At 48.3% G+C, this 18,360-nt stretch overlaps 4 protein-coding genes across 7 annotated transcripts; 2 read left to right on the plus strand and 2 right to left on the minus strand.

Annotated features, from left to right (window-relative positions):
• Window positions 1-1,105: 1,105 nt before the first annotated feature.
• ONS95_006229 (uncharacterized protein) lies at window positions 1,106-3,939 on the minus strand. 2 transcript variants are annotated; one of them, XM_058499678.1, is made up of 3 exons: window positions 2,699-3,939; window positions 2,100-2,647; window positions 1,106-2,053 (listed from the first exon to the last, which is right to left on the minus strand). In XM_058499678.1, exons 1-3 carry the CDS (start codon window positions 3,480-3,482, stop codon window positions 1,478-1,480), a joined length of 1,908 nt encoding a protein of 635 aa, XP_058350722.1. In that variant the 5' UTR covers window positions 3,483-3,939; the 3' UTR covers window positions 1,106-1,477. The 2 variants fall into 2 exon arrangements, with proteins under 2 accessions (XP_058350722.1, XP_058350723.1); XM_058499679.1 differs by having other exon boundaries at window positions 1,107-2,647.
• A 353-nt stretch (window positions 3,940-4,292) lies between these two features.
• On the plus strand, window positions 4,293-11,322 carry ONS95_006230 (uncharacterized protein). Of its 2 annotated transcripts, XM_058499680.1 has the most exons (12): window positions 4,293-6,628; window positions 6,676-7,019; window positions 7,070-7,209; window positions 7,258-7,361; window positions 7,415-8,010; window positions 8,054-8,390; window positions 8,450-8,762; window positions 8,809-9,385; window positions 9,433-9,487; window positions 9,532-9,617; window positions 9,663-10,040; window positions 10,088-11,322. In XM_058499680.1, exons 1-12 carry the CDS (start codon window positions 5,705-5,707, stop codon window positions 10,641-10,643), a joined length of 4,410 nt encoding a protein of 1,469 aa, XP_058350724.1. In that variant the 5' UTR covers window positions 4,293-5,704; the 3' UTR covers window positions 10,644-11,322. The 2 variants fall into 2 exon arrangements, with proteins under 2 accessions (XP_058350724.1, XP_058350725.1); XM_058499681.1 differs by having other exon boundaries at window positions 4,293-4,754; window positions 5,307-6,628; window positions 9,433-10,040.
• Window positions 11,323-11,443: 121 nt separating this feature from the next.
• On the minus strand, window positions 11,444-15,502 carry ONS95_006231 (uncharacterized protein). Its single transcript, XM_058499682.1, has 5 exons — window positions 15,076-15,502; window positions 14,906-15,028; window positions 14,790-14,863; window positions 12,036-14,663; window positions 11,444-11,887 (listed from the first exon to the last, which is right to left on the minus strand). Exons 1-5 carry the CDS (start codon window positions 15,432-15,434, stop codon window positions 11,622-11,624), a joined length of 3,450 nt encoding a protein of 1,149 aa, XP_058350726.1. The 5' UTR covers window positions 15,435-15,502; the 3' UTR covers window positions 11,444-11,621.
• A 123-nt stretch (window positions 15,503-15,625) lies between these two features.
• Window positions 15,626-18,092, plus strand: ONS95_006232 (uncharacterized protein). Of its 2 annotated transcripts, XM_058499683.1 has the most exons (5): window positions 15,626-15,669; window positions 15,718-15,757; window positions 15,809-17,237; window positions 17,285-17,455; window positions 17,507-18,092. In XM_058499683.1, exons 1-5 carry the CDS (start codon window positions 15,663-15,665, stop codon window positions 17,744-17,746), a joined length of 1,887 nt encoding a protein of 628 aa, XP_058350727.1. In that variant the 5' UTR covers window positions 15,626-15,662; the 3' UTR covers window positions 17,747-18,092. The 2 variants fall into 2 exon arrangements, with proteins under 2 accessions (XP_058350727.1, XP_058350728.1); XM_058499684.1 differs by having other exon boundaries at window positions 15,809-17,455; window positions 17,507-17,789.
• The last annotated feature ends 268 nt before the right edge of the window (window positions 18,093-18,360 follow it).

The following is an 18,360-nucleotide window of genomic DNA, read 5'->3' on the forward strand; positions in this document are numbered from 1 at the left end:
CCTTCTCGGCAAGATGCAGGATCTGTGAACGTCTCGTTTATATCTGTGTCTGTGTTCTGTGCTATGTTTGCGTCAAAGTTCTGCAGACTTCCTTCTCTCGGTCATTCATTCATTCATTCAGCTTAACCCGTGATATCTGTCTTTCTTCCTTTCTTTCTTCTATGTTAGGTAGGCTTTCTGTCTTTGTCTCGGCCAGAATCAAAGTCTGAGGCTAAGGTATCAGGGCTTGCATGAACCTCGCATACTTGCATACATACATACATGCATACATGCATGCATGCACGCAGGCAGGCAGGCAGGGCCGCGGAATATATTATCAAGCCGCTAGTCTGCTGCAGAAACGAAACTCGCATATTTACATGTAGTTATGTACCTAAGCGCCGAACAGTACCTACTTACTCACTCACTCGCTCGCTCACCAAAGAAAGAACTTCAATGTCACTAGCTGTTAACTCTAATCTGTTTACTCCAGGAAGAGTAATAAAACGTGAGATGTGGAGTGGATACGGTCGTACATAATTTAGATCGGAGTATTCTCCTTCTGTGAACGGAGGGGGATGTCCGAGGCACGATGAGGTAGGTATCTAGGTAAATTATGTGGAGGTCAATGGGTGAAAGGGACAGGGACAGGGCTGAGGTTCCTGGTATGGGTCTTAGATCTGTGATTTGGGGGTGAGGTGCGTTGAAGTACTGTGTGTGTGTGTGGAAATACGAGGGATCCAATCGCTGTGCTTGCTTGTTTGTTTGGTACAGTACCTTGAATATTTTCATGTGAGAGAGGCAGGGGGACAAGGTGTTTACATGTGGAATAGTGGATATTTATGTTTATATTTAGGGGAGTTTTTAGGAGATAAGGGGATGTCTACCGTACTTACCTTACCTAGGTAGGAATCACCTGTGTCGTAAATCTGCCTGCCGTGTTGGTGGCGTGTTTTCTTTGTGCATCATAGCCCGCTGCCACCAGGTTCTTTGGACAGGATAAGACTTGGCAAGAGGGGTCTATCAACACCACTAATCGAAAGAAGTTTACCAAATAACGCTCACGGAGTACTTGTTCATACAGTTTTAGAGATTCACAAAAATGGAACCAAATATTGATAACTGGTGCGAGGAGAAGAGCATTCATTATTCCCAGCACTAAAACCTATTTATGCCTGGCTCCCACCAATGCGACAAGAACCACCACATCCAGCATGGTGATCATATACCGTAGCAGACAGCAGATTGAAACACCAAATTTCTTTTTGATCTCGTTTCTTTCCTGGTTTCTAAACCCGTCATCCAATTTATGCCCACCAAATTATCGTTCCATCAATTGATCTGTCCCTTTCTTTTGTGACACCCATTGGCCAAATTTGATGACCCCTTTGCATGCAACTCCAAGAATGCAGATGAGCAAAAGGAAAAAAAACAAGACAAAAGAAAGTTTGGATGATGTGAAGAGCGGTGATGGGGGCCTTGCCATGAAAGCACCAGATCAAGCACCCACATCAAAGAATCTCTCGTCCCCTTTCTTCACAAATCTCAACGGCACTCTTCCCTCCTCAGAAAGCTGCACAGTAATAGTACACTTCAACTTCCCCTGCCAGCTCTCTCTGGCTTTCTCCGCCGCCTTCTCCCAAACACCCTTCTTCTCCCCCCGACTCATCCCCTTGACCTCCTCATCACTAGCCCATGCATCGACAGCTAGCTCAACGGAATACTGACTGAAGATCACTGCAAGCGCAGTGATGATCTCAATTTGGGCGAAGCGACGGCCGAGACAGGCGCGTTGGCCTTCGCTGAAGGGTATGAATGCGCCTTTTGGCGGGGTGAAGAGTTTGCTTGCCAGGGGCGTGCTGGAGGATGGTAGTTCGCTGATGGGGGTGCCAGGTTTGGAGACGTAGCCTTCGTCGATGGTGTGTTGATTGAGATGGGTAGAGTTTGATGGAGAAGAGGATTTGAGGAGCCAGCGTGAAGGCTTGAATTCTTCGAGGTCGTTGTCTAAGTTGTCGAGTGGGAAGATGGGAGATGAGGGGTTGCTTGGCGGTCCTGAGGGCCAGAATTTGGGGTTCTGAGATGGGTTAGAGTTTGTCCTGGGTAACAAAGGGTAAACTTACGACGTGGACGGAAGGAATACAGAGCCGGATCATCATGTTGGCAGGTAAATCCGTTTGTCTTCCTTCAACGATAATTCTCTGAGGCCGAGCACACACCATCTTAGGAACTGTAAGGATTGGAGATATCAATCGTAGCTCTTCATTCCAAACAGCTCCCAGCATTGAGTTCAGCAGCCGAGGGAAATCCTTCTCATAGTCCCACTTTGAGGGTGGTCTTCCATTCAGAATCTGAGCCAAGTCTTTCTGCAGTTCCTTTTGTGCGGATGGATGTAAAGCGAGAAGCGTGATTGCCATGTGCAGGCTGCTTGCCGAAGTTTCGTGACCAGCAACAATGAAGACAAAGAGGTTACCCATGATCTCGCTGTCAGTCAATGGTGTCGTCTTCTTCTCTGTGTCTGACTGTAGAAGTTGCCCAATGAGATCTCCTGCTGAACGTTGCGTTGAGTCTCGAATACCTCGCTTCTTAGACTCAATCATCTCCTCCATGTATTTACCCCAATTGTCGTAAGCTTGAAAAGCGTCCTGTACAAATTTCATTGGTAGCATTCCTGGGAAACTGTCAGCAGTGCTACAGAGCTGTCTGTAGCTCGAGGACTCACTAGCGAACCAAGAAGGGAGGGCCATGACGGTGACAAGCGCGAGGATGTTGTGGGCAATGAATTGAAACGATGACGAGAAGCTCATGGTGTGACCCATTGGTAGAGCCTGAGAATCGTTACCATCGTCCCAGTCCATCTGCTGACCCAGGCCTGCCCGACCGATAATTTCGAGGGACAATCGCATGGTGTCCGGTGCTACTTGAGTTGTCGTTCTCGAGGTGCCCGCACCGCACCATGATGAAACCATTGCCTGACTCAGATCCAAGGTCTCCTTCCAAACCAATTGGTTGTTCTTTTCCGAGAAAGCTGGGCTGGTCAACTTTCGATGGTATCTCCATGTTGCCCCTTCTGAAGAAACAATGTTCTGGCCATAGATGCTGATGGGACGGTAGATGTGTGTTGGCTTTGGAAAGTCTGTTCCTCTGGAGGTAATCTGAGCAATGAGATCGGCATCTGCTGTATTGAGTATGATCCCGCCTGGAGAGACGGTCAGGAAAGTATCGGTTCCTAGTCTTGTGAATGGCGCATGTCTGAGTCGCAGTGGCCAAGTTGCAGTGACCAATTGTCGCCAGGAGTCCACAGCTGAGGGAGGTAGAACACTGTTGAGAAAGCGTAGGACAGTTCTGCCAAGTAGCAATGAGATGAGGGAGTTGTAATTGAACCAAGGGACAACAACACAACGGATTCCTGTAGCCTGAGCAACGCGAATATTCTTCAGCAACGAGTAACAGTTGCTCAGGAGAAGGAAGAGCAACAAAGGGGGAACGACGTAGAGGAGCAGCATAATAGCTGTGTGACCTTAATATGTCGAGATTGAGACTAGTGGTACATTGACTGTGGATGTTCTCTCCTCAGCTAGACAACTCGAGAGGTGCCGGGCCGTAGTGGGAGCCGGCTCGGTAGAATAATTTTCAAGTGGAGGTAAACGAGAGGACGGCGGCAGCGAGGTCGAAAGGCAGAGAGGGAGAAAAACTCAAAGGGGATGCAACGACGGTAAAGCAGGACCAGCAAAAGGGGGAACGTTTAAGACATGCAAACACGACCTTAGACACCGAGTGACCATTGTGCGACTTTGTGTCACGGCATCAATCAGAAGTGAGAGAAGAAGTGAACTTGGTCTTGGGGAGGAGAAGCACGACCAGCGAGAGGCACAATTCAATTCCATGACCAAGCAATAATATCCTACCTAACTTTGGCGTAAATTATCGGGGATAACAGAATACAGCGGGTGTCTGGTAACGTCCAGAGTGACTGTAAATCAGGATTTTAGCTCGTAAAAATCCAAGGACGTGGTTGCTCAGATGAGTCAGCTTCAGCCAAGCCACTTGCAACACACCTGGGCACCTCACATCCACCCGCAGATTGGAGCAAGGACACTTCCCCGCCTGCTCCAGCTCCAGCTCCTCTCCCTCTACACCCCCGCGGGAAGTGGCAGATTTGGGGACACTTGCTAACAGTTGGATTCTCTACAACAAAACTTGATATCAAATTACTATAACTTCAATAGCTTTACTAGAGACCTTGAATCTGTTTAATGCTTTATTTTGAAAGAAAATACATCATTAGTCGTGCAGATAATACTACTTTATCACCAAGGACCTTTTGATATTTTGGTGGTGGCCTTTGCCCTCGAATCGGCCATTTCCCGCGGGGCCCGACAGTCTCCTCATCTCCCTGGCATTCCTTCCCTGCCCATGTCTCATCCACATCCACATCCACATCCACATCCACATCCATCTGCATCAACAAGGATCCGGCTGACTCGTTAATCGTCTGCTACAGTATCCAGGCCATGTCTGCTCACTTGTGGCGTTCTTCCCGTCCCTCGACAGGCTGGTACAGTAAGGTTACTGTAGTGGAGGGCAGAAGCGCCTAGACGCCTTGCCCTTGTCCTTGTCCTTGCAGAAAAAGCCACGCCGCACCGAAGGCAAACCCTTACCTATCCTTTCAACCTCACTTGTCAAATGGAATTCCTACTTCTGCATGTTTATGCTAGCTGGCGGCGCAGGCTGAGCCAGACATCATGAATTCTGCACGAGCTAGACTATCGATAAGTGTATTGTATCTATCTTTGTCTTCTTTTTTGACTTTGTGGTTCCTCGGTCTGGCCCTCGCAGCAGCAGTCCACGTAAACATCATGCCTGTTGCACCGCCGCGGGGACTGAGGTACAATGATGAGACGAATGCCATCACGCGATGCAGCGCCCGCTTCTTAGTCATGCCTACAATGATGCCTCGCGGCGGATTGGAACAGGATATGGACGGCACAGCATCTTGGTCCTACAAACGGATCGAGATGAAGCAACGGGATGGTACAACATCGTTACCAGATCCAGGGTAGACATTGGCTGTGTCTTACAAACGGGTCTATCCCAAACATTCGAGGCTCAAGCCCCTGTGCTGCTCGTCTCTGGGTCTGATCATGTCAAGGGCAAAGCACTTCCAACTGTCCAACTGTCCGGCTACGTGCTTACTTGTCGGATTCTGACATCCAGCCCAGCTGCTGCAACTAGAACCGTCCGCCCCATGTCCACTTCCTTTGTCCGCACAATGCCTTCTTTTGCCTCCTCCGATTGTTGTCCGTAGTGCTGATGACTTTCTCTCCTAGGAGTTCTGCTCTGCTCTGCCTCCTTTGATACCTTGCAAATGTGATGCCCCTCTGGTCTCTCGCCCACCCTCCTAGTCTTGACTACTCACCTCAATGGTCTCCAGTATCTTGGCTGACTTGAAGAAACTGCCTTTAATCGTTTAAAAGGTGAAAAGAAGTGAATCGAGTAGGAAAACACGTGGTGGCCTCACTTGGTCTCTTCAGGTTTCCACCTCCCGCTTCGGCTGTTTGCCCTCATCTCCCACTAGCTCGGATGTGGCCATCTCGACTCACCCAACCTGAGCCTCACCATCCTCGTCTTCAACTTCGAAGTGTCAGACGCGTCGTTATTCTCTCATCAACCACAAACAACCTTTCACTCATCTCTCATGAAGCAGCACTCGTAGACATCTTTCACAATGAGAGTGTATACATTGGACCCCTTTGAGACTGAGTACAACGGTTTCCGCCATCCATTCATTGGTCATCCCCCAGACTCACCTTTGGACCCTCTTAGTCCGAACTTCAGCGCTCATGCTTTCTTTTCGAATTTGGCAGGCTATACCGTCCATGCCCCTGGAAACTTGTTACGCAGAAGCGCTGGTGTCTCTTTCACTGACCTCAATGTCTCTGGTTTTGGCAGCCCAACTGACTATCAAAAAAGCGTTGGTAATGTTTTGCTTGGAGTAGCCAGCTTGTTTCGTCGCATGGCAGGAGAGAAGAAGCAGGAGATCAATATTCTGCGAGACTTCGACGGTCTCGTTGAAGCTGGAGAGATGTTACTTGTCCTAGGTCGTCCCGGAAGTGGTTGTTCCACCCTGCTAAAGACGATCTCTGGTGACACCCATGGCTTGCTTGTCAGTCCAACTTCGAAGGTCAACTACCAGGGTATTCCACCACACCAGATGCACACACAATTTCGAGGAGAGGCTATCTACATGGCTGAGAATGACGTCCACTTCCCTCAGCTCACCGTTGGACAGACCTTGTTGTTCGCTGCAAAGGCGCGTGCTCCACCTACTGGTACCTTCCCTGGTATCTCTCGAGAATTCTACGCGGAGTATATGCGAGATGTTTACATGGCAACTTATGGTATCTTGCATACGATGAACACAAATGTCGGTGGTGTCATCATTCCTGGAGTCAGTGGAGGAGAGAGAAAGAGAGTCAGCATTGCAGAGGCAGGTCTAAGTGGCAGTCCTTTGCAGTGCTGGGACAACAGTACTCGGGGCCTAGATAGTGCGAATGCTCTCGAATTCTGCCGCACCATCAAGCTGTCAACTCAGCTGGCTGGTGCTACCGCGCTTATCTCCTTATACCAAGGTTCTCAGGATGCATATGAGGTCAGTCCTTTATCTCTCCCAGCACGTTACCGTCTAATTCCCCACAGGTCTTCGACAAGGTCACAGTTCTTTATGAGGGGCGTCAAATATACTTTGGCCCTTGCAGCGACGCTAAAGCTTTCTTCACAAACATGGGCTTTGACTGTGCTCCTCGCCAAACCACCGCAGATTTCCTCACATCCTTGACAAGTCCTGCCGAACGTTTGATCCGTCCTGGGTATGAGAATCGTGTCCCCCGGACCTCTGGGGAGTTCGCTTTGGCTTGGAAGAGCAGTGAGGAGTATGCAAAGCTGATTCAAAACATCGAATTGTACGACAAGAAATTTCCCATTGGTGGTCCTTCGGTTGCAATGTTCACTGCCTCGCGTAGAGCTCAGCAAGCAAGAAAGCAGTATTTACACACCATTCCTCAAAGTAGAACTGCAGCTGACATGGTTTCAGACGCGTTGAGTCACCATACACACTCTCTCTGTACCAGCAAGTTGAGCTATGTGTCGAGCGTGGATTCCAACGTTTACGTGGAGATGCCAAAATCACAGTAAGCCGTGTTGTTGCAAACAGCGTTTTGGCTTTAGTAGTTGGTAAGGAACATCCATCTCATCTTCTGTGCATTCATTGACAAGTTTCAGGGAGTATGTTTTACAACCTCGACCAAACTACATCAAGTTTCTATGGCAGATCTGTTTTGATCTTCCTTGCAATCTTGCTCAATGCATTTGCTAGTGCGTTGGAGGTAAACTTTCTTCCCCCCACCTCATGCCCACCCTCGAGAGCTGACTATGGTAGATTCTCATCCTGTATGATCAACGTCCCATGGTTGAGAAACACGATAGATATGGTCTATACCACCCATTTGCGGAAGCCATTGCCTCCTCGATCTGCGACTTACCCTTCAAGGTTGGAAACTCCATCGCGTTCAACTTGGTCCTCTACTTTATGTCCAACCTGCGACGAGAACCACCAGCATTCTTTACATTCTTGCTGTTCTCTTTCTCAATCACTGTATCGCTCTCGATGGTGTTCAGATCGATTGGAGCAAGCTCTCGTAGTCTTGTGCAATCTCTGTTCCCATCTTCGATTCTGATCCTTGCTCTCATGACATACACCGGCTTCGTTGTTCCCATTAAGAGCATGCACCCTTGGTTCCGCTGGATCAACTACATCGACCCAATATCTTACGCTTTCGAGAGTCTGATGATCAATGAATTCCATGGTCGTGAATTCGAGTGCGGCGCCTTCGTTCCTGCTGGACCTCAATATGACGCAGTTGGGTCTCTCAACCATGTGTGTGGGGTTGTTGGTGCTGTTCCTGGATCGACTTTGGTTTCTGGCACCGAGTATATCAGACTGACCTTCAACTATGAGCCCAGCCACCTTTGGAGGTTTGTAATCTGGGACTTTGGAAAGCATGACTAACATGACTAGAAACTTTGGGGTTATCATTGCGCTCACAGTCATCTTCACTTTCACCTATTTGGCAGCCTCGGAAATTGTTACCGCCAAGAAATCGAAGGGAGAGATTCTTCTGTTCCAGCGTGGTCGTCAAAACCGACGAGACCTTCATAGTGATGTTGAGAAGCCAGCTCAAGAGGTCGCTTCGGTTTCAGGTCCATCTCGACCAGTTTCTGGTACGATCCAGAAGCAAACCTCAATCTTCCAGTGGAAGGATATCTGCTTTGATATCAAGATCAAGAAGGAAGATCGTCGTATATTGGATCATGTTGACGGTTGGGTCAAGCCAGGGACATTGACAGCTCTGATGGTAAGTTCTTAAATTCGCTCAGTCTATTATTCTGCTATTCATTAACTCTAAATCTGTAGGGCCCTTCAGGTGCAGGAAAGACTTCTCTTCTGGATGTACTTGCTACTCGGGATACCTTTGGCGTTGTCTCTGGCGAAGCCCTTGTCGATGGTCACCCTCGAGACATCTCGTTCCAACGTAAGACAGGTTATGCTCAGCAATCCGATATCCACTTGGAGACCATGAGTGTTCGAGAGGCTCTTCAATTCAATGCTGTTTTATGCCAGCCAGCAGGTTTGGATAAAAGTGAGAAGCTTGCTTATGTTGAGGAAGTCATTCATTTGTTGGATATGGAGAGTTACGCTGATGCAATCATTGGAGTTCCTGGTGAAGGTATGTGATCTCTTCTTCCGATGGTGACAAATGCTAACTTGGACAGGTCTGAATGTCGAACAACGTAAGAAGCTGACAATTGCTGTCAAACTTGCAGCTAGACCTCAACTCTTGCTCTTCTTGGACGAACCAAGCTCTGGTTTGGACAGTCAAACGTCTTGGGCTATCCTAGATTTGCTACAGAAGCTTACTGCTCATGGTCAAGCTATCCTCTGCACCATCCATCAGCCATCAGCTATGCTCTTCCAGAGATTTGATCGATTGCTGTTCCTTGCGCCTGAAGGCAAGCCCGTCTACTTTGGTGAGATTGGTCCGGATTCGTCGACTGTAGTCAGCTACTTCGAACGCAATGGTGCTCCCCCATGCCCTAACGATGCTAACCCTGCCGAGTGGATTATGGAGATCATCGGGTGCACTCCTGGCTCACACAGTGATATCGACTGGCCTGCAGTTTGGCGTTCAAGCCCTGAGTATGTTCAAGTTCACCAAGAGCTCGATGATATGGAGAAGGGATTGAGCCAAGGTGCAGCTGTTCCGAAGGCCACACTTGAGGATAATTACAAGGAGTTTGCGGCACCATTCTCAGTTCAGCTCTGGGAGTGTGTGAAGCGAGTCAATCAACAGTCAGTGCCCTTTCCACCCTTGCATCCGAATTTACTAACACAACTAGATACTGGAGAACTCCATCCTATATCTATTCAAAGGCTGCTATGTGTCTAGGCACTGTAAGTCATCTGTCGTTTTCATCCGAGTTTAACTGACTGGATAGGCACTCTTCCTTGGCTTCACTTTCTTCAAGGCCGACAAGAGTCTCCAAGGACTTCAAAACCAGGTTTTCAGTATCTTCATGCTGCTGTGAGTCTACCAACTCCTCTTTATGGCCCTCTAACTCTCTCACAGCACTCAATCCTCCAACCTTGTCCCTCAGATGCTTCCAAACTTCGTCACTCAACGTGATCTCTACGAGGCTCGTGAGCGTCCCGCCAAGACATACTCCTGGAAGGTCTTCATGCTTGCAAACATCTTTGTTGAGCTTCCATGGAACATCTTGATGGCAGTCTTGATCTTCGTTGGTTGGTACTACCCTATCGGTTTGTATCGAAATGCAGAATATAGTGGTACCGGCTCCCAGAGCGCTGTCACCGTTCTTGTCTTCATGGTGGTCTACATGGTCTTCACTAGCACATTTGGCCACATGGTTCAAGCTGGTGTCGATCTCGCCGAGATGGGCGGTAATTACGCCAACCTACTCTTCATGCTGTCCCTGATCTTCTGCGGGTAAGCCCCCCATCCTCCACCTCAATCCACAATCTAACCCTCCGCAGAGTCATCGTCGGTCCCGACGCACTTCCCGGATTCTGGATCTTCATGTACAGAGTCTCTCCCTTCACCTACCTCGTCAGCGGCATCCTCTCAACCTCCCTCACCAACGTCCCCGTCGAATGTTCCGAGATCGAACTCCTCCGTTTCGACCCCCTTCCAGACCAAACATGCGGCACTTACATGAGCGAGTACATCCAGACAGCTGGCGGCTACGTCACCAATCCCGAGGCTACATCCAGCTGCGCATACTGCCCACTCAGCAACACCGATGCGTTCCTCAAGCTGGTCCACAGCGAGTACGGCGAGCGATGGCGCAACTTTGGTATCCTCTGGGTTTATGTCTTTGTCAATATCGTCGGTGCTTTGTTCTTCTACTGGCTCGTTCGCGTTCCGAAGAAGAGCAAGAAGACGCAGGTCAAGGCTGGTGAGGTTGTTGCTCCGGTTGAGGAACCAGTTAAGGACGAGGATAAGGAAAATGATGTTACTGTTGATGTTCGTGAGAATAACGAGCCCGTGGGTGAGAAATCTCATGAGAGTCATGGTAACAGTCAGGCCTGAATTCTTTACTCGAGGGAAATGTTGACATTGACCTTGGCGTTTTGGTGGTGGGCAATCAATGGTCGCTGGCTTGTATTGGAGCTCATTTCATTACATTTGAATTCCCATTTGCTCACAAGATTTGTTTTGACTTCGAAGTTGGAGCTGTTTCTGCATGGCACGGTAGTCAAACTGTTGATTTGTTTGGAGTACGGCTGGATGGTTGATTCTTCTTATGGATGGATGGTTTCACAGCCTCTACCACAATTTGTCTTTTCCTTTTCTTTTCTTCTTCTAATCTCCTCTTCTCATTACCTTCTTAATATTTCCTTTTCCCCATCAAATTCGCTGATAGATGCAATTCTGGGATCTGAATCATGGTGGTGGTGGTGGGCGTTTGGTCGTCGTGGCGGGATGGTTGCAACTTGCTCGATTAACTTATGGATGGAGAGGCGTCGTTGTGGACAGACACCAAGTATCAATCAAATGGGCTTCAGTGCTGCTGCGATCAATGCTTGATGAATACTCTGTTCGATCTGTGTGCTTTGCATTTAGTTGCGAGCTCTAGAATAGAACACGGATAGCTAGCTTTGTTGTGCTGGGTTTTTGAAATGGGGATGCTGGGATGCTGGGATGGAGACGCTAGGTTGTGCGTGCGCGTAGCCTAGATGGAAATGAATGAATGAATGAATGAACTTCATTCGCATTAAGTGAGTCTCAGTAAATGTGAGTCATAGTAAATGTGATTCTCAGAGCATTGTTCCGTTTGGTTTATATGGTAAGGACAAGATCACGCACAGATATCCGTCTGAACCTCGAAATGAAGCATGCGCGTGTTTGCTATTCTGGGATATTGATGTATTCCTAGTCATACTGATATTTTACTTTTCCATGACGCGAAACCGACCCGGTATACTACCAATTTTCCTATCATCTCAATCATTCTTCTTACTTGTTACCTTTCCCATGCCTTCCATTCCGTCGAAGTGGAGCCTACCCTTACACCCCTCTCTCACATTCACTTCCACTTCCAGCACCGCCGTTAGGAGGCGTGGTAGTAGGAGATACGAGAACCCATTCGTTTCTTTCCGTCTCAGTATCTGTTTCACTTTCATTCCTACGCTCTTTGCTGATTGACGGCAGAGGCGGAGACGCTGAAACGGAAGAAGAAGGCGTAGATGTTAAGATTGAAGCCGAGATGCTGGCTGGTGCTAAGATACCGATAGGTCGGACGTTGTAGGCGTCTGTCCACCAATCTCCTTCCGCTGTTGAGTGTTAGCATCACCTATTTTCAAGTCCAAACTCAGGAAATAGAAAAGAAATACAGAAAGAAAGTGACGAGGGACCGTCAAAGGTACAGTAGGAACAGCAAGGAAGCAGTTTAGTATGAGAATGAGAATAGAAGTAACATACTCCTCCAAATATCCGGCCAGCACTGATTCGTGATCCCATCCGCTAGATGGAAGTGCCCAAACGCGTTATACCTATTCCCGTACGCTGTGACGGAAATCCGATGCGTGCCTGCTGCGAACTTGCCTAGGTGGAGGGTATGTGGTTGGAATGCTATGTGACCGAGTTTCTTCGCTTTCGCGCCAGCATCTGGCTCTGTCAAAGTGGGCAGGGAATGTACGACTAGCACCGGGGATGAGAATCTCGGTACAGAAAGTACGATTTCTTGTGCTGTGCTTGGAGAGTTAGGGAGAGAGAAAGTGTAGTTGTAGATTATATTCCCGACGTAGAAGGGGAGGCCTTGTGTTGTTATGTCGCCCCATGTAAGGGACGAGGTGTTTAGGGGTGAGAGGAGGGTTTGTCCTGGGCTGGAAAATGTGACGGCGAAGGAGCCGAGGATGTAAATCCTCTCGATGTTGGTGAGGATCCCGAATGGGAATGTGATGGTCAATGTATTCGTTCCGGCTTTGATGGTGTACCCGGGGATAGGAAGTGTGCGAATCGCTTCGTCGACCCACCAACCTGATTTCCCCTTTGCTGGTCCGGTTCGTGAAGATGACGATGGGATGGATGTGTTGTTTAGACGGATGTTCATTGTTTCGGGATCTTCGAGAGCGAGGAGCGTGGGTTTGGTGATGGTGAATGTTGAGGAGAACTTGAAGATGAGTGTTACCTCTGTAAGGGGTTTTCGTTCTGAGGGAGGGATTGTCCATGGTTGACGCCAGGCCATGCCTTTTCTCGGGATTTTGAGATCTGAACGGATGAGGTTGTCGATTCGTAGGACTTCTGTTGGTGGGGAGAAGATGTCACTGGGAGAGGTACTGTGTTTGTAGGATGCATAGTCGAGGATTAGAACGTTGGGTTCGGTGAGAGTAATGCTTTCGAGGGTGAGGTCTGGTGGTGGGAGAGATTTGGTTGATGGCTGAATGAGTTGAAGGGAGGAGGATGTGGTGGACGGCAACAGCCGTAAGAGAAGACTAGCGCAACCTTCAAAACGGTATGGGAATGATGTCCAGCCGTGCTTTTGATGACTAGATATCACACTCTCTTCTCCTGAGAAGGTATCCAGTTTATCGACCCTCCAAGCACCCTTCAAGGATACTGTAGTATCAACCGGATTCTGGCGATCCGTGTTGCAGATGAATACAAATCTTTCATCACCATCTTGTCGCATCTGATACAGCAGTTTATCTGCAAGTACGTTTGGACCTGTGGTCACTCGAAGTTCGCGACTTGGGTCTAAAGCAGACAGAATGCTCTGCTCACTCCAGAAGATATTATTGCTCCGTTCGATGCTGGGACCTAATAGCGACACTTTGGCATCCACAAATTCGGGAGCGCTGCCTGCTATAATGACTTTTCCGCCTCGCTTGGTGAAGTTTTGGAGGATTTTCAAGGTTGAAGAGCGGATTGTACGAAGATTCGGGACGATCACTACCTCGTACTCGCATTTTCCAACCTGTAGTGTGGTTCCGTTGGGTTTGTTGGAGACTTGGCTGGGTAGGAGACTTTCGGCTATGAAATCGAAGTCGATGAGACCATGGAGTAGCCATCTCGTCAAATCGGCAAAGGCCTGATCACGACTTGAGAGTTCATCTCCGCTGCCATTTGGTCCAAATGCAAGCCAGTAGCTCTCGATGGGATGAACGACAGCGACTCTTGTCACTGCTTTACCTCTCGTCATCGCAACACCTACACGAGCGAAATGATCCTCGACATGCCCATACTCCTTGTACCAGGGACTTTGATATCCAATACAGGCAGGATAATCTCTCTTGCCTTCCCCTGCCATACTTACCCAAGTGAGATGGTGAACTCGGAATGTGATCCCAAGCGCTGCTTGCCAATCTCCACAGCCTTTGTGGCCTTCAAACGTAAAGGTCCAATGCGTGACTCCGTAAATTTCAGACATTGTCCCTTTTGTCCCGTTCTGCCGTGAGACACTAGACGCTTGCTTTGCGGTGTTGTATTCCACCCAATCAACCAGTAAATCCATACCAGGCATCTCCTGGTTTCTGTAGCAGCGCATTGCTTCTCCTAGAGCGGTAGTCTGGGAGTACAGCGTAGGCTCTTCCATCATGTGGCCATTCAGCATTAGGTTGTTCTTTCTACACCACGATGAGAGTTGGTCCATGAATGCCGTGACGAATCTCTCTGCGACATGATCATGGAATTGATGCCGGATTCTGCTTGGGCTTCCATGAGGGAGATTCCAGAATATTTGAGGTAGGCTGGCGACAATATCCTCATCGTAGACTTTCTTAAAAGAGACTGGAAGATCAGCTGTCCAAGGTAAGAAGACATCCTCGCCTCCTAGTGGACTTGAGAGCTGGGTTTTGGTGGCGAATTGAGGCTCGTCTGTGAAGATACAAGGAACAGAAGTTCCAAACTTGTGGCCAACTTTGTCTTTGTAGACTTCATGGGTCGTTTTGATGAAGCTTGATATTGCTTCCGGGCTGAGGGTATCGACGTAGGTTTGATCATTGAACCATGGTGAACCAGTATTTGTCTCCATATATGCGTACCAGACATTGTTCCCAGTTTGGCCTTTTTTCAACATTCGGCTGGATTTGAGACAGCCATTCTCATCGACTGCCTGAAGTCAGTATTGCTCATGGTGATCAACTCCTCATTATAGCAGCTCAGCTGATGTAGTGAAACTCATCACAGTCTCAACGGAACGAAACTGACTGTGCCATTTGGCTGCTTGGAACTTACGAGTAACATCATATGTTGCCAGTAGATGGCCGTTTTCACTTCGAGATGCTCTCGCAGATGATGGTGAATCGTTTCTGAAAATTAGCTTTGAGATTGATCTGAACTCTTCGACTTACCCGCCCAAGTCCACAGTCCCATAAGGATGGCGTGTAAACAAGACATGTTTACCCTTATGCTCTGGGTTCTGCTTGATAACCTTTCCTCCAGCACTTCCTGAAGGCCAGCGGTCATCGTCGTAGCTTGAAGGGTAAGCAATTGTAGAGACACAGTCTATACTGCAACTTACAGACATGCCAGCATGTTTTTACTTTCTGCATATTCAACACATGAGAGGACGATGTCCATGAATTCAGATCCTAGGTACTCTGTATCCAACCCTGTCCGAACATGCATATGGAATCCACCCAGTCCCATGTCAGCAAAGTTGTCGATTTGTCTCTTCAATTGCTCTTTCTCCAATTTCGTGTTCCATGCCCACAATGGACATCCTCGATATTCTGAAGTTGGATTCTTGAATAATTTCTTACTGAAGGGCTCTGAACTCTTGGGATATGTCAAAGGGTTGACCTTCTTCACCAGGTCCAGGTTATCTGCCACTTCCGGTTGCCCGTGGGCAGCATTGACAATAGTATTCAAGTAATCCATGCTGTAATTGGGAACCTTGAAGAATATGGCAAGGAAAAGCACAAGTTAGAAGACAATACCTTTTTCACATAGCTTGCATGTAGTTGAACTGAGTTTCATAGGTAAATGAGGGGCTTCAGAGACCACCACGTGATCTATGACGCCAAGAAAACACGAGCCGTGAGACAGCGCGAATACCAAGTCGACGACGCGCCGAATATCAACAACGATATCCAGCATTCTCGCATCATGGCTTGTAAGTGGTATGACATGGGAACTGAATTGCTCGTGCTAATGATGACAGCTCGCGAGGATCGCGTCCAGTCACGGCTTCGCGGTGCCCAGTACGACCCATCCACCCCCTCCGAGTTACTTACTTGCTAACAAATACATAGGAGGCGTGAAATCAAAGAGGTCGACTTCGGCCTTACCTTCCCAGCTGTACCGGCAGATGCAAGTCCTCCAATCGATCCTCCTCAGAACGACTTGCCACAGTCCGACCTACCTCCCCAGCGTTCGAGCCGAAGAACTCCTGCCAGACCCCCACCACCAGTTTCAGTAGTGACCCAGGAAGTTGCCCGCATATCCCAAAGCACAAATGATGCAAATACATCTGCGAAGAGAAGGAAGTTAGATACAGATGTTCCCCCTACCTCCTCGCGAAGTACTCGTTCACAGAATCCTCCTCGACGCGATATCTATGCCATCGAAACAGAGAACAATGCGGACCCGGAGCAGGAGCAGGAGTCCTCAATATTGGAACCTGTATCAGCTTCAATCCACCGAGGCGGGCGCGATCAAACCGAGGGACATCCAGATCAATCCCTTCTGGATGCCACCCAGCAGTCAGTCGAACAAGAAGCATCGAATATTCTGGAGCCAAACCAGCCTTCCGCGATTGCATCTCCAGCGAGAACAATTAGAACGCCATTGGCTTCCCAGACATTTGATGAGGTTACCGAGAGTCCAAGAAGTGCACCTGGTAGTGGTCGTAGGCAAAGTGTTGCCATTGCTGCGACTCTCCAAACAAGTTCGCAGTTGCAGCAGATACAGAATGCAGACGCGGATGTAACGGCAACTCCTCCAACTCGGAGAAAGCGTAAAAGGGGAGAACCGAATGTCTCACCACAGATTCGAGAAAGTCAAGAACCTTCGGCCATTGACGAAATCGATGAACTATCACCAGAGCAGCCCCGACGTCGAGGACGCAAACCAAAGACTATTCAAGAGCCTTTGCCCGAGCAGGAGAACACGGACGATGGTGAGGACGGCGAGGCAGAAGCCATAGGTGATGAGGAAGCTGCTGTTGTGCTAAAGAAGAATCGTGGTCGACGAATCTCTAAACATTTCGCAGCTGCTTCTCCGGATCTCGACACGTTGAACTCATCTACTTTGGTGAAAACTGGACGACCAAGGAAACGACATCGAACAGAATCTAGTCCGGTGCAACAACGAGATCCAAAGAAAGTAGCCTCAAAACCACAGACTCTAAAGAAGACAGCCAAGAAATCCGGACAGAAGCTACATGCCGTTGGAGGTTCCGTTCCGGTTACAGTTCACCGGTTGACCCTTCCCCCTCTTTACGATGAAAAGGAAACCGATGCGGATATTCTCAACGCGGAAATGCCTCACATCAAGCGATCAGGTGTCAGTGCTATTGATGTGCTGAGTTCAATCTGCCAAGAAATCATTGGTACTCAACTTGACTCGTTAGAGCAGATGGGAAATAGATGCGAGGATTCGGCATCGAGGCGAGAGTACAAAACAAAGTGGAATGCCGTCGAAGCATTTGGAAAAGAGCTTCACTTACGACTTCTCACACAGGTAATTATTCCCTACCTCTTGTATTACAATTGCTGACGATGCTGGAGGCCATCAATCTTGACAACGCCTATTCTCTAGAGCGTAGACTTAGAGACGAATTGAGAAGGAAGAACGCATTACGTGAAGAAGTCCTCCAGGTTCGGAAAGATCGGGAGCAAGTAGCCCTTCGTATGGATGAGATTCGGGCAAAACATGAACGCGAGAAGACAGATGCACAGGTTAGTATTCAGATTGCAACTCATGAAACCTCATGCTTACTTCTTAAACAGAGTAGAGACAGTCTCAATACTGCATTTCACGACATAGAAATGGCGATCGAGATGGGTAAATCAAACCAATCATCTGCAGGGATCGATCAATCCACCGACTTGATTGGTACGGAACTGCTCATCAAAAGGGTAGCCGGCGAGGTCAGCAACAAGGGGGACTCGGGAGGCATTTTGAAGCAAATCAAGGATTTCAATGCGTTCCTTGAACGAGCGGCATTGGCCTTGGAGGCCAAGAAGTGAGGAAAGAGTTGACTATGATACCCATGGAAATGAATTTATGACACCAAAGCTCAGATTGCATTATTCCTTTTCCGCTGGCCACACTCAGTTGTTGTTGCGGCTCTTGAGTAATGCTTTGATACCAAATTTGGCACACATCGACTTTCACGTGGGGAAAGTCCTCTTTCGACTGAAAATGTTACGGTCAAGTTGATCGGCGTGGGGGATAAGATCGGAGATGTTGAGTTGAAGGCTGACATCAATGTCAGCTTTGTGTTGACAGAGTAGCCTAGTGTGAGCCACTTGAAGGATTGGCTTTTTCTCGTATTTGGCATCAAGAGATTCTGACCTTATGGCTCTAGTGCGCCAATATTGATTTTGATCATATTCTCTTCCCATTTTACAGTTCTTCCTCATTCTGCTATAATCTTTTGCCACTGCAATCGCCCTTCGCATGTGGGCCTCTGGAAAGAGAACAAGGATATCACGTTTTGGCTATTTAAAGTTTAGCAAGTGCTCATCGTTTTCGGGAGGCTGGCTTTGCTGGTACAACTCCCCACCATATAAGATGACAGGCCAAGTGCAGCTTCAGAGAATATTACCAGAAAGTACAAGCTTTAGGTTGATTCATGCTT

This window comes from Cadophora gregata, assembly GCF_030347475.1.
Source record: "Cadophora gregata isolate MNR1 chromosome Unknown scaffold_17, whole genome shotgun sequence".
NCBI classification, from domain to species: Eukaryota; Fungi; Ascomycota; class Leotiomycetes; order Helotiales; family Ploettnerulaceae; genus Cadophora; species Cadophora gregata.

Excerpts from the sequence above, each read along its gene's own strand:
- ONS95_006229 (XM_058499678.1), bottom strand. The coding sequence starts at position 3,482 with ATGCTGCTCCTCTACGTCGTTCCCCCTTTGTTGCTCTTCCTTCTCCTG. Across the intron at positions 2,648-2,698 it reads CCTCCCTTCTTGGTTCGCTA|GAATGCTACCAATGAAATTT; the intron begins GTGAGTCCTCGA and ends ACAGTTTCCCAG. Across the intron at positions 2,054-2,099 it reads GTATTCCTTCCGTCCACGTC|AACCCCAAATTCTGGCCCTC; the intron begins GTAAGTTTACCC and ends AACCCATCTCAG.
- ONS95_006231 (XM_058499682.1), bottom strand. The coding sequence starts at position 15,434 with ATGGATTACTTGAATACTATTGTCAATGCTGCCCACGGGCAACCGGAA. Across the intron at positions 14,864-14,905 it reads GGGACTGTGGACTTGGGCGG|AAACGATTCACCATCATCTG; the intron begins GTAAGTCGAAGA and ends GCTAATTTTCAG. Across the intron at positions 11,888-12,035 it reads CTGGCCGGATATTTGGAGGA|CGGAAGGAGATTGGTGGACA; the intron begins GTATGTTACTTC and ends AACACTCAACAG.
- ONS95_006232 (XM_058499683.1), top strand. Across the intron at positions 15,758-15,808 it reads TCACGGCTTCGCGGTGCCCA|GAGGCGTGAAATCAAAGAGG; the intron begins GTACGACCCATC and ends ACAAATACATAG. Across the intron at positions 17,456-17,506 it reads GCGAGAAGACAGATGCACAG|AGTAGAGACAGTCTCAATAC; the intron begins GTTAGTATTCAG and ends CTTCTTAAACAG.
- ONS95_006230 (XM_058499680.1), top strand. The coding sequence starts at position 5,705 with ATGAGAGTGTATACATTGGACCCCTTTGAGACTGAGTACAACGGTTTC. Across the intron at positions 9,488-9,531 it reads CTGCTATGTGTCTAGGCACT|GCACTCTTCCTTGGCTTCAC; the intron begins GTAAGTCATCTG and ends CTGACTGGATAG. Across the intron at positions 10,041-10,087 it reads CTGTCCCTGATCTTCTGCGG|AGTCATCGTCGGTCCCGACG; the intron begins GTAAGCCCCCCA and ends AACCCTCCGCAG.